The sequence below is a fragment of the Hyperoodon ampullatus genome (assembly GCF_949752795.1).
Source record: "Hyperoodon ampullatus genome assembly, chromosome: 2".
Classification (NCBI taxonomy): Eukaryota; Metazoa; Chordata; class Mammalia; order Artiodactyla; family Ziphiidae; genus Hyperoodon; species Hyperoodon ampullatus.
Window position 1 is genome coordinate 49,081,133 of NC_136915.1, and position 24,208 is coordinate 49,105,340.

Below are 24,208 nucleotides of genomic sequence, written 5' to 3' on the forward strand. Positions count from 1 at the left end.
GATGCTGCCTCGAGCCAGGTGGAACAGAGCATGGAGGTCAGTGTACTTATTCAAAGGCATTTCTCACCATGGCATTTAATCACCTATGTAAACATTTGGTGAATTGAATTACCTCATTTGATGTTCACAACCAGGGCACATAATAAATCCCCATTATACAGATGAGGGAAAAGCAGCTCAGAGAAGGACTTGAAAAGACTTGATCAGGATTAGATTTGGGGGGAGTAGCATGTGGAGAAAGAGGAGGGAATGGAGGAAGTTGGGAAAAAATGTTACAAACAAGTAACTCTGAACCTGGAAGCTCCAGCTCACCAAGACCCATCCTTTCCCTTGGCTTGAATCTACATCCTGTCTGTGCCTACATCCATATCTCTAGCCCTTCATTCATTCAACTAGTATTGACCTAATCTTGACTCTAAGCTAGGTTAGGCCAAGACATCCAGTGAAGGACAAAACACACACTGTACTCACTGCCATGGAACGTGCAGTCTAGTCAGGGAGTCAGGCATCCAACAAACAGGTGAATTGTCATCTGATGACTCATACCCATAATTTCTGTGAAGGAAAACAACAGGAAACAATATACCAAGGAGCCCCACTTTGTAGAAGGTGGACAAGGAGTCTAGGTCATAACTGAATTCCAGACCCATTCACTCATTCATTCACCCCCACAAAAATTTATTTATTTGTTGAGCTAGGCATTTTTCTGTATCACAGTGATCCATTTATCCAACTACCTGATGGACTGCTCACCTGGGCACTCCATAGACACCTCACATTCAACACGGCCATAACTCAGCCAATGACTTGATCCCCTAAACCCACTCAAATGGCATCAAGCTCACCCACTTTCCAAAGCAGAAAACTTGCCATTCCTTTTTTCAAACTGAATTTAATTTTTATTTTATATTGGAGTATAGTTGATTTACAATGTTGTGTTAGTTTCAGGTGTACAGCCAAGTGATTCAGTTATATATATATAAATATATATTTTTCATATATACTTATATATTTATATATATACATATTATTTTTCAAATTCTTTTCCCATTTATTACAGAATATTGAGTAGAGTTCCCTGTGCTATAACAGTAGGTCCTTTTTGATTATCTATTTTATATACAGTAGTGTGTATATGTTAATCCCAACTTCCTAATTTATCCCTCCCCCCACCTTTCCCTTTTGGTAACCATAAGTTTGTTTTTGAAGTCTGTTTCTGTTTTGTAAATAAGTTCATTAGTATCATTTTTTAGATTCCACATGTAAGTGATATCATATGATATTTGTCTTTCGCTGTCTGGCTTACTTCACTTAGTATGATAATCTCTAGGTCCAACCATGTTGCTGCAAATGGCATTATTTTGTTCTTTTTTATGGCTGAGTAATATTCCATTGTATACATGTACCACATCTTCTTTATCCATTCATCTGTCAATGGACATTTAGGTTGCTTCCATATCTTGGCTATTGTAAACAGTGCTGCAATGAACATTGGGGTGCACATATCTTTTCGAAGTATGGTTTTCTCTGAATATATGCCCAGGAGTGGGATTGCTGGGTCATATGGTAGTTCTATTTTTAGTTTTTTAAATAACCTCCATACTGTTCTCCATAGTGGCAGTACCAATTTACATTCCCACCAACAGTGTAGGAGGGTTCCCTTTTCTCCACACCCTCTCCAGCATTTATTGTTTGTAGATGTTTTGATTATGGTCATTCTGACCAGTGTGAGGTGATACCTCATTATAGTTTTGATTTGCATTTCTCTAATAATTAGTGATGTTGAGCATCTTTTCATGGGCTTTTTTGGCCATCTGTATGTCTTCTGTGGAGAAATGTCTAGTTAGGTCTTCTGCCCATTTTTTGATTGGGTTGTTTGTTTTTTTGATATTGAAAATATTCGCAAACGAAGTGACCAAAAAGGGATTAATCTCCAAAAAGTACAAACAGCTCATGAAATCTTGCCATTCCTGACTCCTATCAATCCTCATTTTTCAAGTGTAATTGATTGTGCCTCATTCAACAACATTCACAGATATTTACTCAGTGCCCATTCCTGTGTTAGGCACTTGAGGTTTTCTGGCACAAAAGAGGTACCATCCTTGCCCTCAAGAGGATTACAGTCTAGTTTCACCTCAGAAAATGATAAGACTACTCAAAAACATCTCTTCAACCAGTTTGTTTCCCTCCATCCCCTATATGGGGGGGGGGGGGTGTAGGCTTAGGCTGGTGGTCCCCCTGCTGTAAGCAGCTCTTTGCAGGAAACTGTCCTCAGCAGGAAGCCCATTTTCTTGTCACTTTTGCAAAGCTACATTGCAACTAACTTTTAAACCATGTGGGGTCAAAGTGATTTGAGAGATGCCTGGGGCAGGAAGGTGGGCGGCACCTCCCTCTTCATGGAGCAGAAGCATTAACCTCCAGCCACTCCCAGATCCCTTCCTAATGCCTGGTTTGTATTCCCTTGGCCTCCAGACCATGGCAATAAAATGATGCTCTGGGCAGCGCTGAGGAGACCATCCAGCCATGTGCTGGTCTCACGCACAGGGGAGCATTTTAGCAGCCAGGCTAATACTCGAATCTTCCACGTTGGCCACAAATGTGCATCTTCCCTTTATCTGCAAATTGCACTGGGCTCCGGGAATCACTGTAAATTGGCCTGGCTCTGGCTTAAGTCACAGACAGACCTGAAGAGTGGAGAGATCATGAATCCTCCACTGTCATCCTGTGGGTCCCGGCCAACAGCCTGGGTTTGTTGGATTCTGCAGCTGTTCTCATCTTGATGATCTCACCCCACACCCAATGTCTTCACCATCTGTCAGCGATGCAGAGGCCATGCCAGACTTGAGTGCGGGTAAACTTGAACAAGGGGTTTGGGGTTGGGGAATTCAGCTAGGAAAAGTGGATAGAGCTTGAAAACAAATATTAAGAGTAGCAGAAGGAAAAAAAGATTGATAGGAAGAGTCATAAAAGTGTCTTAGGAAATAGAAATATACAAATTATGTATGACAGGTAAACATGGTCGTCTGTTCATCCATTCACTGATGTCATTCATTTAACCAACCATTCTTGACTGCTGGATGGGGGACATGAGCTGATGTATCAGTCAGGGTCCAGTAAGGAAAAATGAAATCACTCTAAATGTTTGAAATTGAGGGGATTTAACACAAAGAATTGGTTACACCAGGGATGGAAGAGCTAGGACCAAAATGGGGACCACGAGGAAATCTAGAGATTCCCAACAGCTGGGAGCCACTAGGCTGAAGTGAAAAAGAAGAGGTGGCATTACCAGGGCTCAGCAACTGGAATCACGCAGAGGAGATGAGAGAGAAATGGTCTCTGGCACATATACCTCCTGAGGCTTCTGTAGAAAGGATGCAATCAGCCTGGCTTCTCCCTTCCTCCCATCTTGTCTCCTGTCAGTGCCTCCCAATAGCCAAACCCAGGAAGATGCCAGTCAATGCAAGGGCCTGAGCCATGCAGCCTGCAGGGTCAGACACCCTGCCACCCAGGAGAGAGCAGGGTCGGGTGAGGATTGGATCTGTGGGCAATCTCACCCAGGTCAAGCACAGAGCATAAATACAAATATCAGGAGAGAAAAAGTAAATGCTATAATAGACTTCTTTTCTAAAGTTGCAAGACCAAAAAATGACAGAGTAACAAAATGCCTTTTTGTGGAGGGGAAGGGTTAGGAAAACTTCTTGGAGGAGATGACAGATGAGCCAGGTCTTGAGTGAGGCATGAGAGGATGAAGTGAAAGCAGGGAGAGGACATTTCAGGAGAGGCGATGGCATGCAGAGGACCACAGCTTCTGAAGAGGTGCTGGCATCCCCAGGAGCAGAGAGAGCCTTAAGGAGGGCAGGGCGTGTGGGCAGGAAAGCAGCCCAGAGGAGGTAACAGCAGGATGTAGGGGCAGCCCGAGGCCTGAAGGGTCTGCTGAGTGCGGATTTAGCCCGGAGGCCTGGGGAATTCAGCTGTACGGTGACTGAAAGAGGGTGGTAAGCAGATCATCTTCATTGTACAGGAAGAGTTTAATACCCCCAATATCCTCTCTTCTCCTACTAAACCAGTGGGAAATGCATGTGTCCTCCTGAATGCTCACTTTTTTTTTTTTTTTTTTTTTTTGCAGTATGTGGGCCTCTCACTGTTGTGGCATCTCCCGTTGTGGAGCACAGGCTCCGGACACGCAGGCTCAACGGCCATGGCTCACGGGCCCAGCCGCTCCGTGGCACGTGGGATCCTCCCGGACCGGGGCACGAACCCGCGTCCCCTGCATCGGCAGGCAGACTCTCAACCACTGCGCCACCAGGGAAGCCCATGAATGCTCACTTTTAACATTTATTCAAAATAGGTTTGGAATTCTCTGATCTGACAACCGTCTTCAGATCTCAAGATAGGTTATCTGAAAAGGCACAACTTTGCTTTGGAGGACAGATTCACTTTTTTGAAAACCTCACAGGGGATTGGGAATCCAATCAGAGGAAGAGTGTGGTCAGGCAAGTCACTGTGTTTTGTGGCTAAAACTGAGATGTAATTACTACAATCTGAGCTATGGCTACATCGCTGGAATGTGAAGGTCACTTCTCTAGGTGGCTGCTCAGAAGAGCGGTACTCATTCTTGTATCTAAGGAGTCTGTTTAAAAGTCAGTCTCATTATTTTATGATTGAGCATCGTTATGATTTAGGTTAGGCATGAAGAGCAGATGAAAAGGACGGCCCCTCCCACTGGTATAGCATCTATGGTTTCTAAAACACTTGCACAAAATCCAAGGAAAGTACAAAGAAATAAAGATAGGAAAAGGAGGCGGAAGGGCAAGAAACTAAATTATTCTTAAGAGACATTATTTTACCACTGCACTGTCAAGAGAGACAGGAAGTCAATATCCGCATATATTTCAAGAAGTCACTATCTGAGGATACTTTAGGGAACTCATTGTCAGAGGTTTGGAAGTTGAAAACCATAACGTCCAGTTAACTTTCAGATTCCTGAAAGGTTGGATGATCCTTCCGAGTGATCACAAAATAACATTTACTATCTACTCCTACAACTTTTTTTTTTTGCTTCAAGGAAAATAAACATACCAATCGCAGCACACACTTTTAGTAGCTAGCATTCATTTCCCTTGGTTCCCTCTTTCTCCTCCTTAAAAATATTCTTTCAAAAAAATGTATGCGCTCATTCTTCCCCCACAAACCCATGTGATCTTGGGAAAGCTGATCCCACCCCTAGTTCCAGGTATGGGTCTTGATTGACAGGTTATCAGCACCTGCCTCCACCCCAACAAAGTGATTGGGTCAGTGGTGATCATGTGATCTAAGCCAATCCAATCAGAGGAGTTGGGGGATTCTTTCTTAGAATACTGGAATGAGATTTCTTCTTGTTCTCAAAGTACACTAGGAACATGTAGTAGTGAGGGCTGTTGACAGCCATCTTTGACCATCAGGAGAGTCAGGTTTAGAACATCTGAAACTAACACAACATTGTAAATTAACTATACTTCAATAAAAAATTTTTTTAAAAAAGAATTAAGCTTACCAGGCAGAAGAAAGAACATGGGTCCTCGAGCTGCTGGATAGATTAAACCAGCTCTAAGGCTTAATCTACACACGGAATTTCTAGCTCTGGGAGCCAATGAAGTCTCCATTTGGCTTGCCATTTGGAGTTGGGTCTTCTTTTTCTTGTGATAGAAACCTGTGTGATAACAATACAAAATTCTTTTGTAGAATGAAAATATTGCTTATGTGAGACACAACTGCTTTTTAACCAGCACTTATTGAGCCCTGAGTCTGTGCCAAATGTTTTCATATACATTTTTTTTTGAATCTTCATACATTATCCCTATTTTTTTTTTTTTTTTGCGGTATGCGGGCCTCTCACTGTTGTGGCCTCTCCCGTTGCGGAGCACAGGCTCCGGACGCGCAGGCTCAGCGGCCATGGCTCATGGGCCCAGCCGCTCCGCGGCATGTGGGATCTTCCCAGACCGGGGCACGAACCCGTATCCCCTGCATCGGCAGGTGGACTCTCAACCACTGCGCCACGAGGGAAGCCCCATTAGCCCTATTTTTAGTTGAGGAAACTGTGGCTGAAACAGGTGACCTGACTTGCGTTCACAGGATAATTAACACTGGATGCTGTAACAAATACCTCTTAATTAGTGGCTTAGCATATATAAGTTTATTTCTTGCTCACATCACAGTTCGAAGGTAATTGGGTGGTTCTCCTATGTGAGTGTCCTTACGTGATAACACACGGTTTTGGCTCACTTCCCTTGTGTGAGCCTGACATCCTCGATTATTCTGTTCCCATCGGCGTGGATACAGAGATGGAGAGTGTGTGAAAAATCACTAGGGATGCTTTAGGGATAAGGTCTGAAAGGGCTGCATCACTTTTGCCCACATCCCATTGGCCAGAACTCAGTCAATGGCTCCCAGTTGCAAGGTGGGCTGGGAAGAGTCTTCCTAAGTGCCCTAGGGAAGAGGGAGCATGTCTGTCTGTCTCCCTTGTGGAGGGCCATCTCAGGATGCCGCCTACCACCTTCTGTAAGCAGAGCCAGGATTCTAAGCTCTAAACACCCCCTCCTGCCGGCCACCATACACATTCACATTTTTGTTAATTCCCTCAGTAAGCAGTTACATAAAGGTCAATTTGTATTTTTCTTCAGTATCTTCTGAAGGAAAGAAGAAACTCCCAGCTTCCCTGACATTTGGTAGAACCACAGGAGCTGCTACTACCTCAGAGAAGTGCTCACTGCATGATAATGTATATGAGGGATTGATCATTTACTTATCCTCAAAGCAGATGGACTTTATAAGGAGAAGTGTTCTGTAATGCAGACATGACTGTGAAGAATAAATCAAATTTCTCTGTGTACTTAGGGGAGAAAGAATTATTCAAATGCCTTGTCGGCAGCTTTCGGTCCATTTACTGGACCCGCAATCCCACGTAACGGCCACCAGGAGGAGCGCTAGGCCCATCCCTGCACAGGCGGCTATTTTAGAGGCTGCTCCTAGCCTCAAGGAAGAAGCCAAAGAAATAAAGGGCTATGATATTTTTTCCAAACCGGACCAACTTATAAATTATTTGTGAGTCCAATAAAAGGCAATTATCAACATTTCCTACTATTTCAAGAGTAATATATTCTATGCTAGAAAAAGATTCATTTATTTCCATGGCTATGATTCAGACAATGGAAATCGGAAGCAACCACAACCAAAAAAAAAAAAAAAAGATGGTAATCTTGTAAAATGTAAATCTCTGTCTTTAAAACTCAAATCAGAGGATGTGAATTCTGGCCCTGGTGGACATGAGATATTTGCCCTGAAGGCAGTAGAATTTGATGGGCTTGTGGGAGGTGGCTGGAGAGGGTGTGTGTGTGTGGTGTGTGTGTGGTGTGTGTGTGGTGTGTGTGTGTGCTGTGTGGTGTGTGTGTGGTGTGTGTGTGTGGTGTGTGTGGTGTGTGTGTGGTGTGTGTGTGGTGTGTGTGGTGTGTGTGGTGTGTGTGTGTGGTGTGTGTGTGGTGTGTGTGGTGTGTGTGTGGTGTGTGGTGTGTGTGGTGTGTTTGTGTTGTGTGTGTGGTGTGTGTGTGGTGTGTGTTTGTGTTGTGTGTGTGGTGTGTGTGTGGTGTGTGTGTTGTGTGTGTGGTGTGTGTGTGGTGTGTGTGTGTGTGTGTGGTGTGTGTGTGTGGTGTGTGTGGTGTGTGTGTGGTGTGTGTGCGGTGTGTGTGGTGTGTGTGGTGTGTGTGTGTGGTGTGTGTGTGGTGTGTGTGTGGTGTCTGTGTGTGGTGTGTGTGTGCATGGTGTGTGTGTGGTGTGTGTTTGTGGTGTGTGTGGTGTGTGTGGTTTGTGTGGTGTCTGTGTGTGGTGTGTGTGTGGTGTATGTGTATGTGTGTGTGTGTGTGTGTGTGCAACCACAGTGAATTTGACTCCATTTGACTCCTCATTCTTTCCCAGCACAAGGGAGGTAGAGCAGGATAATCTTGTCCAAAACAACTGAATGATGAACATTATAGAATTATTTTAGGAAGTATAGTTTTGGTGTTCCCAGCTCTATAGACATACAAAATAATGTGGCTCAGAAGATCTTGCTTTCATAAACCAGGTTGTTGTGTTAAGACAGGCCCTTTTGCCCTGTCCAGCTGATACTCTGAGCAGCACTCTTGCTAAGCAGCAGCCTGGGGGTAATGAGACAAGCGTGGTCCTTGGCTCCAGAGAGACAGAGCTGGAACCTTGCCTCTGTGGGCGAGTAAACATGAGACTAAAAGGTGCTTAACCTTCCTGAGCTTCAGTTTCTGCAAAACCCATCTCACAGAATGAGCACAAAGATGAAATGAAGTGGGACACGTGAGTATCCATCACATCATGAGTGGTCAATGAATATCAGCTTTCTTCTTTGATAAGCCCCCTTGTTTTCCTAAAGAGGGCAACAAGTAAGTTTGAATGGAGTCTGGTTCTGCATTTCCACAGATTCTGAGTCTGTGGGCCTGGATTCATGAGGACTTACTTTGAAGGCACAGCGGGAGTTCTCTCCCCGGATCCCTTAGCTCTGGAACAGGCAGCCTGTTTGTTGGGGTGTGTGCTCTCCGGGGGACCCAGGCACTTAACTGAGCTAACAAGTGCCTTCTCAAGGACAGGGACCAAGGGAGCAGAGGGTGGGAACCAGAACACGTAAACCCCACGTTCTCCATCAGCTGGCCTGGTTACTTAGATACCCTTTTCCCTGATTGTGTGAAAAGCAGAACAACAGGAGCTGGTGAAGTTGAGAGCCTCAACTAGCATCTGGGTAACTCAGACATGCCAGGCCTAGGGCTTGGAAGGAGGGTGGGTTGCAGGCATCCTGCGAGGGCCAGGACTCTGGGGAATCAGGTTAGCACCCCAGAACTGAGAGAAAAGTGATGATCCTAGGAGGAAGGTCCTCTATGCCACAGGGACTGCCAGCAAGCGGCCTGGAGAGCCCAGAGCCAGCTCTCCATTCCCAGAACTGGTCCTGAACACTCACCTCTGTTCCCTCCCACTCCTCCCGGTCTGATCCCTGTTTGTGACCCCATGTGCATCACGACTGCCTATTCTCAATTCCCCCTCCCCCACTCTCCACCACTTTCCTCAGCCTTTCTCTGGGCCCTGGGAGGCTGACCTGCACAGACTGCATCACCTGGACTTCCTCACTGTTTGGTTCAGGCTGTGAAGTGCCAGCGGGAACTCCTAAAGTGAGATGAGAAGGAGGTCAGGGCATTTGTCTCCTGGCCCCTCTCCCTGCTTGCAGTGGTATCTCTGGCAGCACCTGGGTCCTCCCATCACTACAGCACCACTGCCCTCCTCCTGGCCAGGTACCCACTGGGCTCTATTCACCACCTTTCCTCCAGCCATATGGGTGGTAACGGCTTCCTGCTCTTGCTAATCTCTGGGTGCCTCAGCGCTCCTTGTCAGTTCCCTCAACTTCATCCACACCTCCCTGAGAGGCCCCATCATTCAAATCTCTCCTTCTGAATGACCCAACCTAAATTCTGATTTCCACCAGGGCCTTGATGGATATAGCATACCTTTACGAATATTTATTTATTTATATATTATCTTGTCTTAGAAAGGAGCTTATCAGGATATATAAGATATGAAATCACCAACGTTAAAAGTGGAATTAAAAACCGTGGGTAGAAGGGCATGCTTTGGAACCAAAGTTAAAACTAAGAAAACTGGGGGGCTTTCCTGGCGGCGCAGTGGTTGAGAGTCCGCCTGCCAATACAGGGGACGCGGGTTTGTGCCCCGGTCCGGGAGGATCCCACATGCCGTGGAGCGGCTGGGCCCGTGAGCCGTGGCCGCCGGGCCTGAGCGTCCGGAGCTTGTGCTCCACGGCGGGAGAGGCCACAGCAGTGAGAGGCCCGCGTACCGCAAAAAAAAAAAAAAAAAAACACTAAGAAAACTGCATGCATCGTAACCTCCCCCCTTGATCACTGGCAGGCCACATACGCAGCCCCTTGCTTTCCCACAAAGTCTCGCATCTATTAAGTTCCAAGTCTATAAAATACAGATAAGTCAGTTACCCTGCACAAACACAAGTGTTTGGAGATAGGAGTTTCAGCAGCCTTCTCTTAGCTGTAATGAAAATGTTAGCACAAGTTCGTGCGCCGGATGCACAGTGAGGCCAAACTCACCAAAACGTCATCGGAGTTTGGAGGAGGGAAAGGTTCATTGCAGGGCCATGTGAGGAGATGAGGGGCTCATGCTGGAGCTCCCCGAAGGGTTTCGGCAAAGTATTTTTAAAAGCCAGGTGAGGGAGGGAGGTCGCAGGCTATGCGATTAGGTCTTGCACAATTCGCTGACTGGCTGATGGTGGGGTAACAGGGTAGTGTCACAGGGGTTAACAGTATCAACCCTTCGGCTCCAGGAGGCCTGGGGCTATGTGCTCAAGGTCATCAAGTAGTTAACATCTTCCATTTGGTGGTGAGGGGGGGTGGTTCACATCTGTATAAAACAGCTCAGGAAATATGCATCAAATACTGTTACCTAGGTTCTTACCTAGGGAGGAGCTAAAGCAGAGGATACAGGGGAAGGGCCTGTCCCGGGAAGACCCCTTAGGGTCCTTCTAGGTTACAAAAAGAGGGTGGTGCAGACAGCGCCAGAAAGGGAAGGAGGCGGGGAGGCTGTCACCATAATGATGGCCTCGGCAGTGACAGAGAGGAGGATACCCTGGGAATCTAAGAGCAGGACCAGAGAGTGGCCGGGCCCCCCAGTCCTGGCCTGGAGCCAGGGTCCCTGCGGAACCTCAAGGAAGGGATGGCTGGATCGCCATCCTATGTTCTGCCGTTAGCACAGCTGAGCTCTGTCCCAGGAGTGGCTTCTCTCTGCTTCTTTTTCTGCCAATGGTCCCTCACGTGTCTTTCGTCTTCCTTAGAGCTTCTAGTTACTCGGGTTTCCACATCGTCATGACTTTTGTTTGCACCTCACATCAGTTTATTCAGGGCCTCCATTCTACCTGATAGCCTTTCTCTGGGCATCCAACCAGCCTTAGTTTCTGCTACTCATAACTGGATTTTCCTTATATCTTTCAATTCAGCTTCCCTAAAGTGAAAATCTGATTGGCCAGCTCACCTCTCTCTGGGCGGAGCTTTCCATGTTTAGCCACATGAGAGCCGGCCTTTGTCCACCCTTAGTGTAGTCACAGGCTCCCCGGGAGTCACATGCTAAACGTGGCAGCTAAGGGGCTGTGGGGGGGTGGGGTGGGGGAGGTGTACGTGGGCAACGCTGTCAATCATTTGTGCCCTTCATAAACAAATTGTGGATGATTTGTAAACATCTGTTGATTCAGGTCCCTTGCGGCCCCTGGGAGTCTCTTTTATGGCTCCATCCTCTGCAAGGAATTCTGCTGATCTACTGCAGCCCTGAAAGCAGAATGCAGACAGCAGAGGGAATATAGCCTGGGCCCAAACAGTAGGCCTTGAGGTTTGGTGAGGTCATTGTCCCCCATATACCAGAGAGTGAGCTAGAGGCTGCAAGACAAATCCCAGACACTATCTGCTGGAGGGGACAGAGCAGGACTCTGGCCTGTTCCAAACTGACTCAGGTACATGGAGAAGGCAAGCTATGGATGGAGATCCAGGGGGACTCCAGCTGAGCCTGGGGTAGGCAAGCGCTGTCACTTAGCCAGTCTCGATAGCAAGTTCCTCTTTAGTGTGGACAGCCGTCAGAGGAGAACTTTCCCCAGAGACTTTTGCAGTGTCAGTGATGGCAGAATGGAAATCCCAACTCTGCCATGTATTAACTGTGTGACCTTAAACAAATTACTTGATTATTGAACCTGTTTCTGCATATATAAAATACAGACAGTAAGGGGCTTCCCTGGTGGCGCAGTGGTTGGGAGTCCGCCCGCCGATGCGGGGGGCGCAGGTTCGTGCCCCGGTCCGAGAGGGTCCTGCGTGCCGCGGAGCGGCGGGGCCCGTGGGCCATGGCCACTGGGCCTGCGCGTCCGGAGCCTGTGCTCCGCAACGGGAGAGGCCACAACAGTGAGAGGCCCGCGTAACGCAAAAAAAAAAAAAAAAAAAAAAATACAGACAGTAAGTTCTACCTTTTGGAGCGGAAGCAAGAAATCCATGATAGGGTGGGTATTAAATCCTTAGAGACCAAGCTCTCAGAAATGGATAGTAATTTTTATGATTATGAGCACTGGTAGAGCTGCTGACCTATCTTCTAATATTTGCTCCCAAATATTAGATTGGACTTGGGCTCCCAAAGACTTAGGAAGGAAATAATGTTTCCAACCAACACGGGGCGTTGTGCCATCAATGACAAGGCAGACACAGCGTCTTGAATTACACAGGGCTGGCTGTGGGTTGAATAATCTACTGGAGAAGCTAAGCTTTGGAAATAAACTTTTTAAAAAGGCAGCAATACAAGAAAAGATAACAGTTCTCCCTAGAGGCACAGCAGGTTAGAAAGCATCTTCTTGCCCAGAGTCACAACGGTGGCTGGGTCAATCATAGCATCCCCCTGCCTCTGAAATCCAGGAGGTTGTGAGGGAAAGCGCAGGCAACCTTGACCTCGTACTCCAGACACCATCTCTCAAGACAGTCCTCTCCATCAGTATCAGAGATCCTTTGTTCAAGTGAGAAGGTGAGCCACGAGTCACTGAATTCCACCTGTGCTGTTTGGGGAGTATGACAGGAGGCAAGCAGCTTATGGCCTCTCTCCTTCTGTCTCCTGAGGGAAGAGACTGTTCCCTGGCAGCTCAGGGGGCCATTTCTCTAGTGAGAAGGGAGGGAGCCCCTCAATCTTGCTGCTGGGGCGGGAGTGGGGGTCAGGCTGAATTATCTTGCAACAGCAACTGGCGCCTACCTTGGCTGAAGTCAGTGAGCTTGTAAAATCACTTCCCCGAGGCACTCCAGCACCCAATTTGGAGATGAGTGGGGATTTACATGATTCAACGGAATGTTTCTTTCCGGTATCGGGGCTCAGTCAGTCGTGAAGGAGGAATTTGTGAGTAAAGCTCACTGGCTTTGGCTTGTGCTTCCTTCTTGTCCAGAGGGGCTGCAGGAGTGCAGACATAAAGGGCTCAGTCTTTGAGGTTAAAATAAATGATGTGCAGGGGTGGGGTGCATCTGTTTCATTGTGACCCTAGGGAGTCTGTCTCTGGGGTAAGGAGAGATGAACATAGAAAACCCTTCTGACTTTAAACCCTTAAGGTCAGGGTCACAAGATGTATTGAATGTTTATTTGGGGCCGGGTACTATGTGAAGTCATTTACCTAATAGGGCCTCATTATATCCTGATAATAACTCTATGAGATTGATGTTTTTGTCCTTATTTTATGGATGAGGAAACTGAGGCTCAGAGAAGTTAAGTGATGAGCCCAAGGACACACAGAGAGAAAGTTGCTCAACTGACCACCAACACCAGGGGGTGCTCCTCGGAGGTGTGTCTGGAATTTGATCCCAAATAAGCATCATGCAATCTAAAAACAGTTGTCTGATAGATTGGGAGTTTAGAATTGACCTGTACACATTGCTCTATTTAAAATCAAATGCCTTTCCATGAAAAATAAAAATAAAAAATAAAAACAGTTGTCTGGTTCATTTGTTTTGCATTTACAGTCCATGCAGGATCTTGCTAGAAAAAGGTAATGGGTGGTCAGAGAGCTGGAGAGTGGTTGTCTCTGTTTCACTGCTCTGTGGTTTCACGGATTGGAGGGGATTGGACACCTTACCCAGACTGAATCCAAATCCATGGTGATCCACTTACTAGGTCTGGGATCTCAAGCAAGTCATCTATCCTTCCTGAGCCTCAGTTTCTTCATCTGTTTCACTGGGTTTCTCTAATAATTCAAAATGATCATCGCTGTAATGATCCTGTTGTATAGTAGAGGCTCCACAGATGTCAGGTTCACCTCTCTTCCAATTAGCACTTGCTTTGTACTAAACACCCCCAAACATCGTGGCATAAAACCACAATAATCCTTTATTTTGCTCATGAATCTACAGTGTGGTCGGGGCTCTGCAAAGACAACTCATCCCTGCTCCATACAGCACTGACTGCTCCATACAGCACTGACTCTCCATACATACAGCACTGACTGCTCCATACATACAGCACTCTCTGCTCCATACACACAGCACTGACTGCTCCATACATACAGCACTGACTGCTCCATACACACAGCACTGACTGCTCCATAGAGCACTGACTCTCCCTACATACAGCACTGACTGCTCCATAAATATAGCACTGACTGCTCCATACATACGGCACTGACTGCTCCATACAGCACTGACTGCTCCATACATACAGCACTGACAACTGGGGGCCTCAGCTGGGGACCCTCTTCCGGGACGGCTCACCCACGTGGCTGGTAAAGCTGCTTATCGGTGCCTCCCTTGTGGGTCTCTCTGCAGCATGGCTTGGGTCTCCTTACAGTGTGATAGCTAGGTGTGAAGAGTAGGTGTCCCAAAAGACAGGAAGTGAAAGCGTTCAATTTATTAAGTCCTAAACCCGGAACTGGCACGATGCCACCTCTGTCATATTCTGCTGGCCAAGCCATTCCAGAGTCCAGATGCAAGGGGAAGGGACATAGGATCCCCTCTTAGTGGGAAGAGCATCAGTGGGTTTGGGGATGATTTAAAACAGCCCCCCCCTCAATCTTTCCTCTGGCCACAAATTATTTATATTTTTTCCATGGACTAATTATACCCAGCACCTCCCAATATCCCTAGAAAGTCTCCTCTGGATAGGGTGCTGGGTTTAGGCTTTTGTCATCTAATCAGGTCGAGGTGTCAGTGAGTATCCTTGGATACTGGACCTGAGATACAGCTCCTTCTTGATCAGACGTCCTGGCAGCTAAAGAAGACTGGACGCCTGCCTCTTCATACAATGTTGACACAGACTGTGGCCAACCATCAGAGCATCAGCGCTCAGCAGAGGCAGGGCTGCTGTGTCAGAGCCTAGCGGGGAGGTTTCCTGCAGCAGCCTAGTGCCGTGGACCGAGCACAGGGGTGATCACCGGTGACCAGGGTTCCAATCCAGACTCTAGCGTTGATCTGATGGGCGGTATTGAATATGTCACTCCATTGCTCAGAACCTTCATTCCCTTTTCTTCAAAATGGGGCTAATAATCTCTACTTCATAGAGACTTTGCAAGATTTAAATGAGGTGTTGTCCTGGAAACAGCCCAGAAATGTTCCTGACGTATACAAGGTCTTCGATAAACGAGAGTTGAATTTGGAATCTGAGACATGCAAATAAATTGGGCATAATGATATTTATTTCACAGAGTGAGTACACAGCTCAAAATATACGAAAGGGATTTGTGAGCTGTAACACCTTGCGAAAGAAAAACATGTGTGTTTCTTTTGTTAACGCCCATTGGTCGCCCCCCAGTCAAAGTCCCAGCATCAGCAGGGTGGGGTCCCCTCCGCCCTGGGGCTGGTGACAGTTTGATCTCTGAGGCAGAAGCTACAAAATGGAGCTGCTAGTTGGGCGTTAGCTAAAAGTCATTAGACTTTTCCTTTCCTTCTGTGCTTGCCTTGTGCCCTGAAGTCAGCGGATTTCATCTACATGGGATTGCACTCGAATCCTGTAATCCAGTTTTTTTGGTGCTAGGGGAGATTTCTGGAGCCAATGAGCAGACCAATCTAGATTGGAGCAAAAAGGTCAGAGTCGCAGGATGGGTAACGTGGTCTGTTTCTGAGAGATAATCATGAAGCCGACTGAATATGGATTTAGAAGCAGGGAGACCAGGGTTCGAAGCCTGGCACTGCCTCTTCTTGCCTGTGTGCTGTGGGCAAGTCCCTCTACTGTCAGGACTTCTAGCTTTCTCATCTGACAAATGGGGAAATAATCACTCCAGCTGACAGGGCTGTGTGAGAAGGTGGTGAGGCAAGGCATGTAAAAGGCTCACTTCAATACCTGGTGCCAAACAGATGTTGCTTTATTATTAGAAGAAGAACATGGAATAATAATAACCACCTAATCAACTGGTAGGAGAATGGAATAAATTGCATGCAAAACACCTCCATGGAGCTAGGCATGTAGAAAGTGCTCTGGAAATCGTAGTCACTGCTGCTGCTGCCATTAATAATTTTAATTTTAGCAGTAACAGTGTTGATCACACTTGACTAAATTCCTAATATTCCTTGAAAGTTTCTGTAAGCTCGGAGACAAGGTTTAAATTCTGTATACATTCGAATACCATTTGAAAGCTTTCTCCTGCAAAAGCCAGGCATGTTAAGTAATGTATTGGCACAAAGTGAGAAAATAAAACATAAACAGAAAGGGAGCCATATTGAGAGCAGTGCCCACAATTTCACTGATAGCTCGGGCGAAAGAGGGCACAGTGAAATTTCCATGTTGAAGGTGACACTGTATTTTTAAGGCAGAGAGAAGTACCAAGTGGAGCAGATTTATTGAATAATTACACAGAGGGGTATAAACTGGATATAGTTTCACTTCTTTTCCAGTCATGGACTTCAACTAAGCTCTGTTTAAATCTGCTTCCTCATATTTTGTTTGTAAATCCATAGCATTTTGGTTGCTCTCTGCTATTAGGATAGACTCAATCCAGTATTTTAACTTCCTTGTCCCAACCATTCTATGCCTTGGTCCCTACTTAACCTTGCTTATGTGGGCTATGTCAGCAAGTCTCCGGTCTTCAGAAACCTGGAGAGAAGCAGACACAAGTCCCTATGTTTTCCTAAATTCCTAAACTCCAAGGGCACCTCTCTCAAGAACTTTCTTACTGTAGTCCCCTCCATTTCAGGATGGTGTTGGGCTGAGACCTCAGGTTCTACAGCTCAGCAGACAGCAGAATCTAGGGAATAAGATACTATATGGCTTAGCTATTGTCACTTAATGCCACATAACAACTATCCCCAAACTCAGTGGCCTAAATCACATTTTTTTCTCACCACAGATCTAGCTATGGCCAGCTAAGCAGCTCTGCTTTAGGGTGTGGCAGCTAGATTGAGTCTGGATCTGACTGAGCAAATCTACTTCAAGCTGAAGTTCTGCAAGCTTGCTGAGTTGTTCTGTTTCATGTCTTCTTCCTCTGGGACTAGAGGGCTACCCAGAGCATATTCTTCTCATGGTGATAACAGAGGCATAAAAGGCATCTCTAGTTATCATGCCCTCATATGGCTATGTCCAAAAGCAGGAAAGGAACCAAGGATTCTCCTTGCATACCTCTTTCTTTTCATCAGCATGGATAGTCTTCCTCAGAAGTTCTCAACAAATTTTTCTGTCATCTCATCTGCTGGAACTGGGTTCCCTGTCCAACTCCAAAAGAATCTCTGGAAAAGGGAAAGAGATACCACAATGGCCTTAGACAAATGCTTGTTGAGTGAATGGATTCTTACAAAAATGAGTAATCCAACATCACTTTTAGGAATAAGCAAAAAGCATACCCATGTTTAGGGAAACCATGTAAAAAGAAATGAGTAGAGAAAGAGGTGGAAGAAGGATTCAACTTCATATTTTGTTGCTGATGCAGCTCCTCAAACACAGTTTCAGTAATAGAGTGGGTTACTATGTTCAGACTTTGAGGGATACACCAGAGTGTCCCTAGTGGGGGTTCTTATTTCATAGTCCATAAAATAAAGGCAATTGCAGTGATTAACTTAGTTACAGTAATTATCTATTAATACTAATTAGCTATTACTAATACTGAAGTAGTAGAAACTAAGTGCCAGGCCCTTTTCTAACTGCTTTACACACATACATTCATTAGTATGTGCTGCTCATGAAGACTGATGTGACCAACGGGCCGCCATGAACGTCCTGAGATTCACACCCTTGTGTGGTCTCCTCCCACAGTGATCCTGGGTTTAGTCATGTGACTTGCTTTGCCAATGGGACATTAGCGAGCATGATATAAGCAGAGCATTCTCTCTTGGAAGTCAGCTGCTTTGTTGGAAAGACGCCTAGGCTAGACTACTGCATGATGAGAGGACTTGTAGAGAAAAATCCGGAAGGCAGAGAGGCCATTATGGGCGTTCCAGCTCTCAGCTGAATGCGGCCCCATGAGTGACCCTCCACAGAATCCTAAGAAATAATAAATCAACGTTGTTTCCAGCCACTGAATTTGGTGGGGGGGGTTTGTTACACAGCTGTAGACACAGAAACAATTGGAACAACAAAGGTGTGTATTCCTTGAACAATTTCTGTGAAGGACTTTCTTTTCCTTTCTATTTGTGATCAGCCAGAAAAGCTAAGGGGATGACTGTGAGCCTCATGGGATTCATTCATTCATTCGACAAATACTTACTGAGTGCCTGTTCTGTCCCAGGCAGCGTTCTGTGTGCTGGGGACATCGTGATGAATACAGCCCCTGCCCTCATGACACTGACAGTTTATGACATGGCTTCATCCTCCTAGATGCCCTGGGAAAAGATTAGTGGTTCTCCACCAAATACATCCTTTGTTTTTTCATAACCTGCTATGTATCTGTCCCCTATCTAAATCTGACCTTCATCTGCTTGTAATTCCAAAGACAGGGAGTAGAGACAGACTTTAAAGTCAGACTAACCTGGCCTCAAATCCTCTCTCCCTCCCATCTCTTTCTTCTGGTCTCAGTTTCCCCATCTTTGGACTGGGTATAAGAATCCTCACCTAATGCTACCATAAAGATCACAGGAAGAACACAAGTATTCAGTAAATGTTACTACTCTTCTTGTAGATTGAACACCTACATGCGGTTTCAGGGCAATTTCAATCGGAGGGCAGTTCATGGGGCATCCGATCTGCACCCCCCCCTTCTGTTTTCTAGGACTCTGGTGCCAAAGGGAATTTGGAAGCTAGCTCTCCTGCGTGCCCTACACCTGCCCTGACTCCCCTATCCTTGGCACAGCAAAGCTGAGCCTGTGATCCTTGACACTGGCCCCTCGTCCACGAAGCTTTACCAAAGACTCTCACGTCCATTACCTCAATTACCCTTTCCAGCAGGCCTGCGAGGCAGGTGTTCTCGGCCTCATTTTACGGTTGACATACCTGAGGCCCAGGGAACTGAAGTAGCTTTTGCAAGGTTACAAAGAAAATTAGTGGCTGAGCTTGCCTTGAAACCCAGGTCCCCCATGTCCTGCCTGAAGGCTCTTTCAAGTTTCTTTGCACTGTCTCCCTGCCCCTCTCACAATCCTCTCACCTCCCACCCCTACCTCCACCCCACTGTGTCACCTGGACACCTGAGAAGCGAAAGCCACAGTATCTCAACAAAGGGAGGCACACGTGATTATTTTCTTGCAACCATGTACGTAGGAGGCATTAACATTCACCCAGGAGCTGCTGAAATCTGCTCAACTGGAACGGAGGCTGGCGAGAAGGGGACTGACCAAATTTGTTTACAGTGGGCTAATCCAGCTTCGGTTGCCGCGCCGCACGGCCTGGCTGTATGAGCAGGGAGAAAGTCCAATTACAGGCTGACAGCCCCGAGTGTCTCCTGGGAAGACAGGTCCTGAATAAAAGTATTAAGAGAAGCTTGAAGCGTTTGGAAATAGATAGAGATTTGTTTCCTAGCCCTGTAGTTCTAAGGGGAAGGTTTCAGATCAGGATCACAGAAGCCTAAGATTTCAGACCCAAAGGAGGCTGTAGAGAGGAGTCAGCTCTCAGGTGTGGACACTGAGGTGACTGTCCCAAGGTCATGCAATGCCACCCTGCAGAGGTCGGCACATGCATCCTGAGGCCTGATTCCCAAGATTCTGAGTTCCCACCGACCTCCCTCACCCCCAAGCATTTCCCCTTCCGTGTCAGCCCCCGGGGGTCAATCTCTAAGCTGATTTCTCTCCCTCGGTCTCAGCCCTCTCCAGTCCATCCGCCACGTGTCCCCAGAGTCTGATCATGGGGCTCTGCTGTGTCAATTTATTCAGTAGCCCCTCCATGTGCTTATGGGTGAAATCTACATCTTAGTCTTGGCCAAAATTTTAAAAAGCCCTTTGATGTGGCCTTTACCTGTGCTTCTGCCTACCAGGTAGCTGTTGATCCCCAAACTGGTCATGTCCCTTTGCATCTTCATGGTTTTGCTCATGCTATTTCCTCCATCTGAAATGCCCTTTCTTCACCTCTCTGTCTAAAGAAACCTCTACCCTTGCACACCCACCGCCTTCTTCAAAGCTCAAATCACATATAAGCATCCATTTGGGATGCTCTCAGCTTGGTCCCCCTGCAAGTCCCCATGGCACACTCAGTCTGGGGCAGGGCACTGTGATGGCAGGGGCTGTGTTCTCTCCACCCACCCCTAAGTACTTAGTGCTCCCACAGTACCGAGCCCCAATCCTTGGTAGAATGAAGGTAATAAACTGATTGGTTACAACACGCAGCTACTTTGTGGTACAATGTGGAACAAAACACGCTTGGGGGGCTTCCCTGGTGGCGCAGGGGTTGAGAGTCCGCCTGCCGATGCAGGGGACACGGGTTCGTGCCCTGGTCCGGGAAGATCCCACATGCCGCGGTGCGGCTGGGCCCGTGAGCCATGGCCGCTGAGCCTGCGCGTCCGGAGCCTGTGCTCTGCAGCGGGAGAGGCCACAACAGTGAGAGGCCCGCATACCGCAAAAAAAAAAAAAAAAAAAAAAAAAAAAAACCACGCTTGGGTAGCCCTCCCAGAGCTTATGGTCTGACTGGTCAATCCACTGGGTCACTGTTGGTTTGAGGCTTAAAGGCGCCGCTATCCTTAAGAAGCCTCATTTAAGCAGTATATACCTATGGCCTGATAACATAGGGATGCCTAACGTACAGAAAAATGACACATGCACAGGTCTACTGTATCAGTTTCTCAGTGACCCTCACTGCATCACTGACTCCTCAGATGTCATGGGACTGAGAGCAAGCCCCCACCTGAGTGTCACAGGAGTGTGTTTCTGGAGCAGAGGGTCATGACAGAGAGGGCAAGAAGTGAGAGGATTACAAAGAAAAACAGGACCCATCATGATTTTGCCTGGAAATGTCTGTTAATTTAGGTCAATTCAACAAATATTTATGAGGTACTATGTGTGCCATATATATATATATATGTATATATATCATCAAACCCATTATACAGGAGGGACAGTTAAGGCATAGTGGTGAAACAGCTTGTCCAAAGTTGCAACAGTTGGTTCATGATAGTGCTGGGATTTCAATCCAGGTATGTTGGACTTGAAAACTGTAATCTTCCTACTGTGCTGCATAAAACACAGTATGGAGCACCTACTATGTGCCAGCACTGGGGATACAAAGGTGACTGAAACATGGCCCCTGCCCTCAAGAAGCTCCCAGTGTCCTGGGGGATAGAAAGGAACCAGCTCTTTCAGTGTGATGCTGGCAGGGAAACAGAGCATGGAAGGCTGTGGGGAAGGAGATTTCACCACAGACATGGTTTAGAATGGCCTGCACATGGTGATTGTACAAAAGCTGACTGACTTCTAGTGGGCTTTAGTATTGTTTTTAATATCTGTGCACACACCGTGGTCCCTTATTGCCTGCTTGTGGGGCACAGTAAGTCAGTCTGTCTGTGGAAGGCTAGTTCCATTCCCAGACTCTCACACATCTGGTGCACGGAGACTCTGGGCCAGCACCACCCTGTTTTCCAAGAGTCACAGAATCACAAGTTGGCGGTCTTTCGGAGAGAGGGCGATGTGGCCAGGGCTCAGGGGGAGCAAGGAGAGTGGTGCCTGCCGTGCATCATGCTATGAGTGAAGGCATCACAAAGGAGACGATCGATCAATTGATGACGCCTGGAGAACTTGCTCAGGTGTAAAATGGGCTCTGGTTTTTATTGCAGCCAAAGTCCAAGAGGACTTTCCCAAAGGACCACCTCGATTTGGCCAGAGGTGCTGACAACGGTCCATGCCTTCTTTGAGAAAAGGTCTTTAATTTCTACGCCAATGAGCCAGACACTGACTCCCTCCCATCCTACCCCCTTAAATACAAGTGCAGAGCTTCGCCAGGAAGTGGGAGCAGTAGGCACGCATTAGCCCACCCACTGTAAAGCCTCTGATGGAGACCAATGACTCAAACCAGCTCCACTTCATTTCCAGCTGAAAACCCACCACTGATATCTGTTGGCCACAGCCCCGGGCTGATGAAGCAATCAGGAGGAAAAGCAGATGTGAGAGACACGCAGTCCTACAAAGGGTTTCGAAAGGAGGGTAGGGAAGGCAAAGCAGTGGACATGACAGCGGCTGCCTGCAGACTTTGTGCCAGGTCTTGTGTTGAATATTTTGCAGGTTTCTGCAGGGAGAAGAAAGTCAAACCCAACCCTAACACACACACACACACACACACACACACACACACACACACCCTGGAGAGATACAAACAAACTAAAAAAACGGCTCTGGCGTCCGTGTGGCCTGCAAACCAGTAAGCTTCTTGGAGAAGCTTTGTTAGCTTCTGGCCATCGTGGGATTGGCCACGTCCCACCTGGAGTTGCTACTTTGAATTTCGTCCCAAGTTTTCAACCCTTGAGGTGCTGGAATGGTCCTGGAACCCGGGCAGAGATGGGTAAGCGGGCCTTCTGCCGCTTTGTCACCTGGGCCCCACAGCTGCAATCATACTGTCAGCTTCTGCTGGTAGCAGCCTCCCTCTAGAAGGCCTCAAAATCAGCCTCAGACAGAAGGGAAGGGCACAACCCTTAAAGACTTACACAGACAGTTGACAAAAACTGATTAGAACCAACTAGGCCCAAGATGGCGGAAGACTCGACTTCCAGTGGACCTTGGGCCTCATTATGTGCTCATTGTAATACATTAGCATATGCTAAATGACACACCCACAGGTGCCATGACAGTTGGAGGCTGACTGTAAAAGGTCAAAAAGTAGGTGGTGGCCCAGTTCCTGGAAGTCCCTGCTCCTTCCCCAAAATAGTTTAAATAATCATCCCACTCATTAGCGTATCAAATTATCCAGCCCATAAAAACTAACCTCCCCATATTTCAGTCCACTCTCACTTTCTGAGATGACCCCATGCCCTGGGGCTGCTCTCGCCTTCAGAGGCAGACCTCATTCGGCCTATGGAATGTATATCTCCCTCAATAAACATGCTTTCACTTTACTATGGCTCACTTTTGAATTCTTTCCTGTGAGAAGCCAAGAACGCTCACTTGGCAGCCTGACCCAGGGACTCACCAGAGACCTGGGACATGACCACCTTCTTGCGCCCCATTTTCCTGCAACAAGCCCAGGGCACCTGGACGTGTACCTCCCACATTTCAGGCTCCTTCATCATCTCTTTGCTGGGCACCCCCTTTCTGCCACTTTCCTCCTTCATTGGTACTTAAATGAAAGCTTCCACACTATGAAAGAGACAAATAGGTACTGGGAAGAAGGAGCAGAAAGAAGGGGAAGGATTGTTTAAATAAACAAGCAACTGCTGTTCAGAATTTCCAGTTGAGGACAGATTTCCTTATTTCCTCTACAGCTCTTCAATCCTATCCTGATAGGTATTATTTTACCCATTTTACAGACAAAGAAACTGAGGCTAGGAAACACTGACTGGTTAGTGGTGTTTTCTGACCTACAGCTGCGCTCTTTCCATTCTAGCAAATTGCCTCTATTTGCATTCAATTTGCAGAACCTGCATTGAGCAACCTGCAGGCCCAGTACAGAGGAATGTGGCCTAGAGCTTCTGGAGCTTTTCAGAGAGCACAGGTCTGGCTGTCACCCTGTGGTGGCAGTCTGGGCCGACACAGGACATGTTCCACTCTGAGGTCATAGCTCACAAGCTGATTTAGATAGTGGGAAGTGTTTCTCTGAGATAAGCTATACATTTTCAAAATGAATTGCCATCTCGCTGTCTACTCTGCATGGTATTTTATAACTATCTATCTTTGATAACAGAATGCTACAATTAAGGTGAAATCTGCATATGCAAACTTAACCATTTTTTGGCATTTCCCATTCATCTTAGAACATTTTGGCTGAAAACAGATGAGTGCCCTGCTCCCAACACACACACACACACACACACACACACACACACTCACATGCACTCACACATTTAGTCACAGAGGCAGGGAATGATCCCATTTGACTTAGCTTCTCTCTTGATTCTATCTTGTGATTCTCCTTCCATTCACTTGATTTTGCTTTCTTTGCCCCTGGAAATGATATTCATTCTCTGAGCTAAGGCATAATAAACAGAGAACTGGACTTGGAGCCAGAAGACCCAGGCCTTAGTCCTGATATAATGCTTAGTCGCTGTGTGACCAGACCAAAAATGATCTCAGGTTTTAAAGTTGGACAGATTATAAATCCCTGACTCTTGAGACTC

At 46.8% G+C, this 24,208-nt stretch overlaps 1 protein-coding gene across 1 annotated transcript in view; it reads right to left on the reverse strand.

Moving 5' to 3' along the window:
• FYB2 (FYN binding protein 2) overlaps positions 1-23,206 on the reverse strand; it is a gene marked incomplete at both ends in the record, with an annotated part of 168,557 nt that extends 145,351 nt beyond the window's left edge. The window contains 1 exon segment of the mRNA XM_079720915.1: positions 23,065-23,206. Within this exon segment, the coding sequence (XP_079577041.1) occupies positions 23,065-23,206 (142 nt within the window).
• Between the last annotated feature and the right edge of the window lie 1,002 nt (positions 23,207-24,208).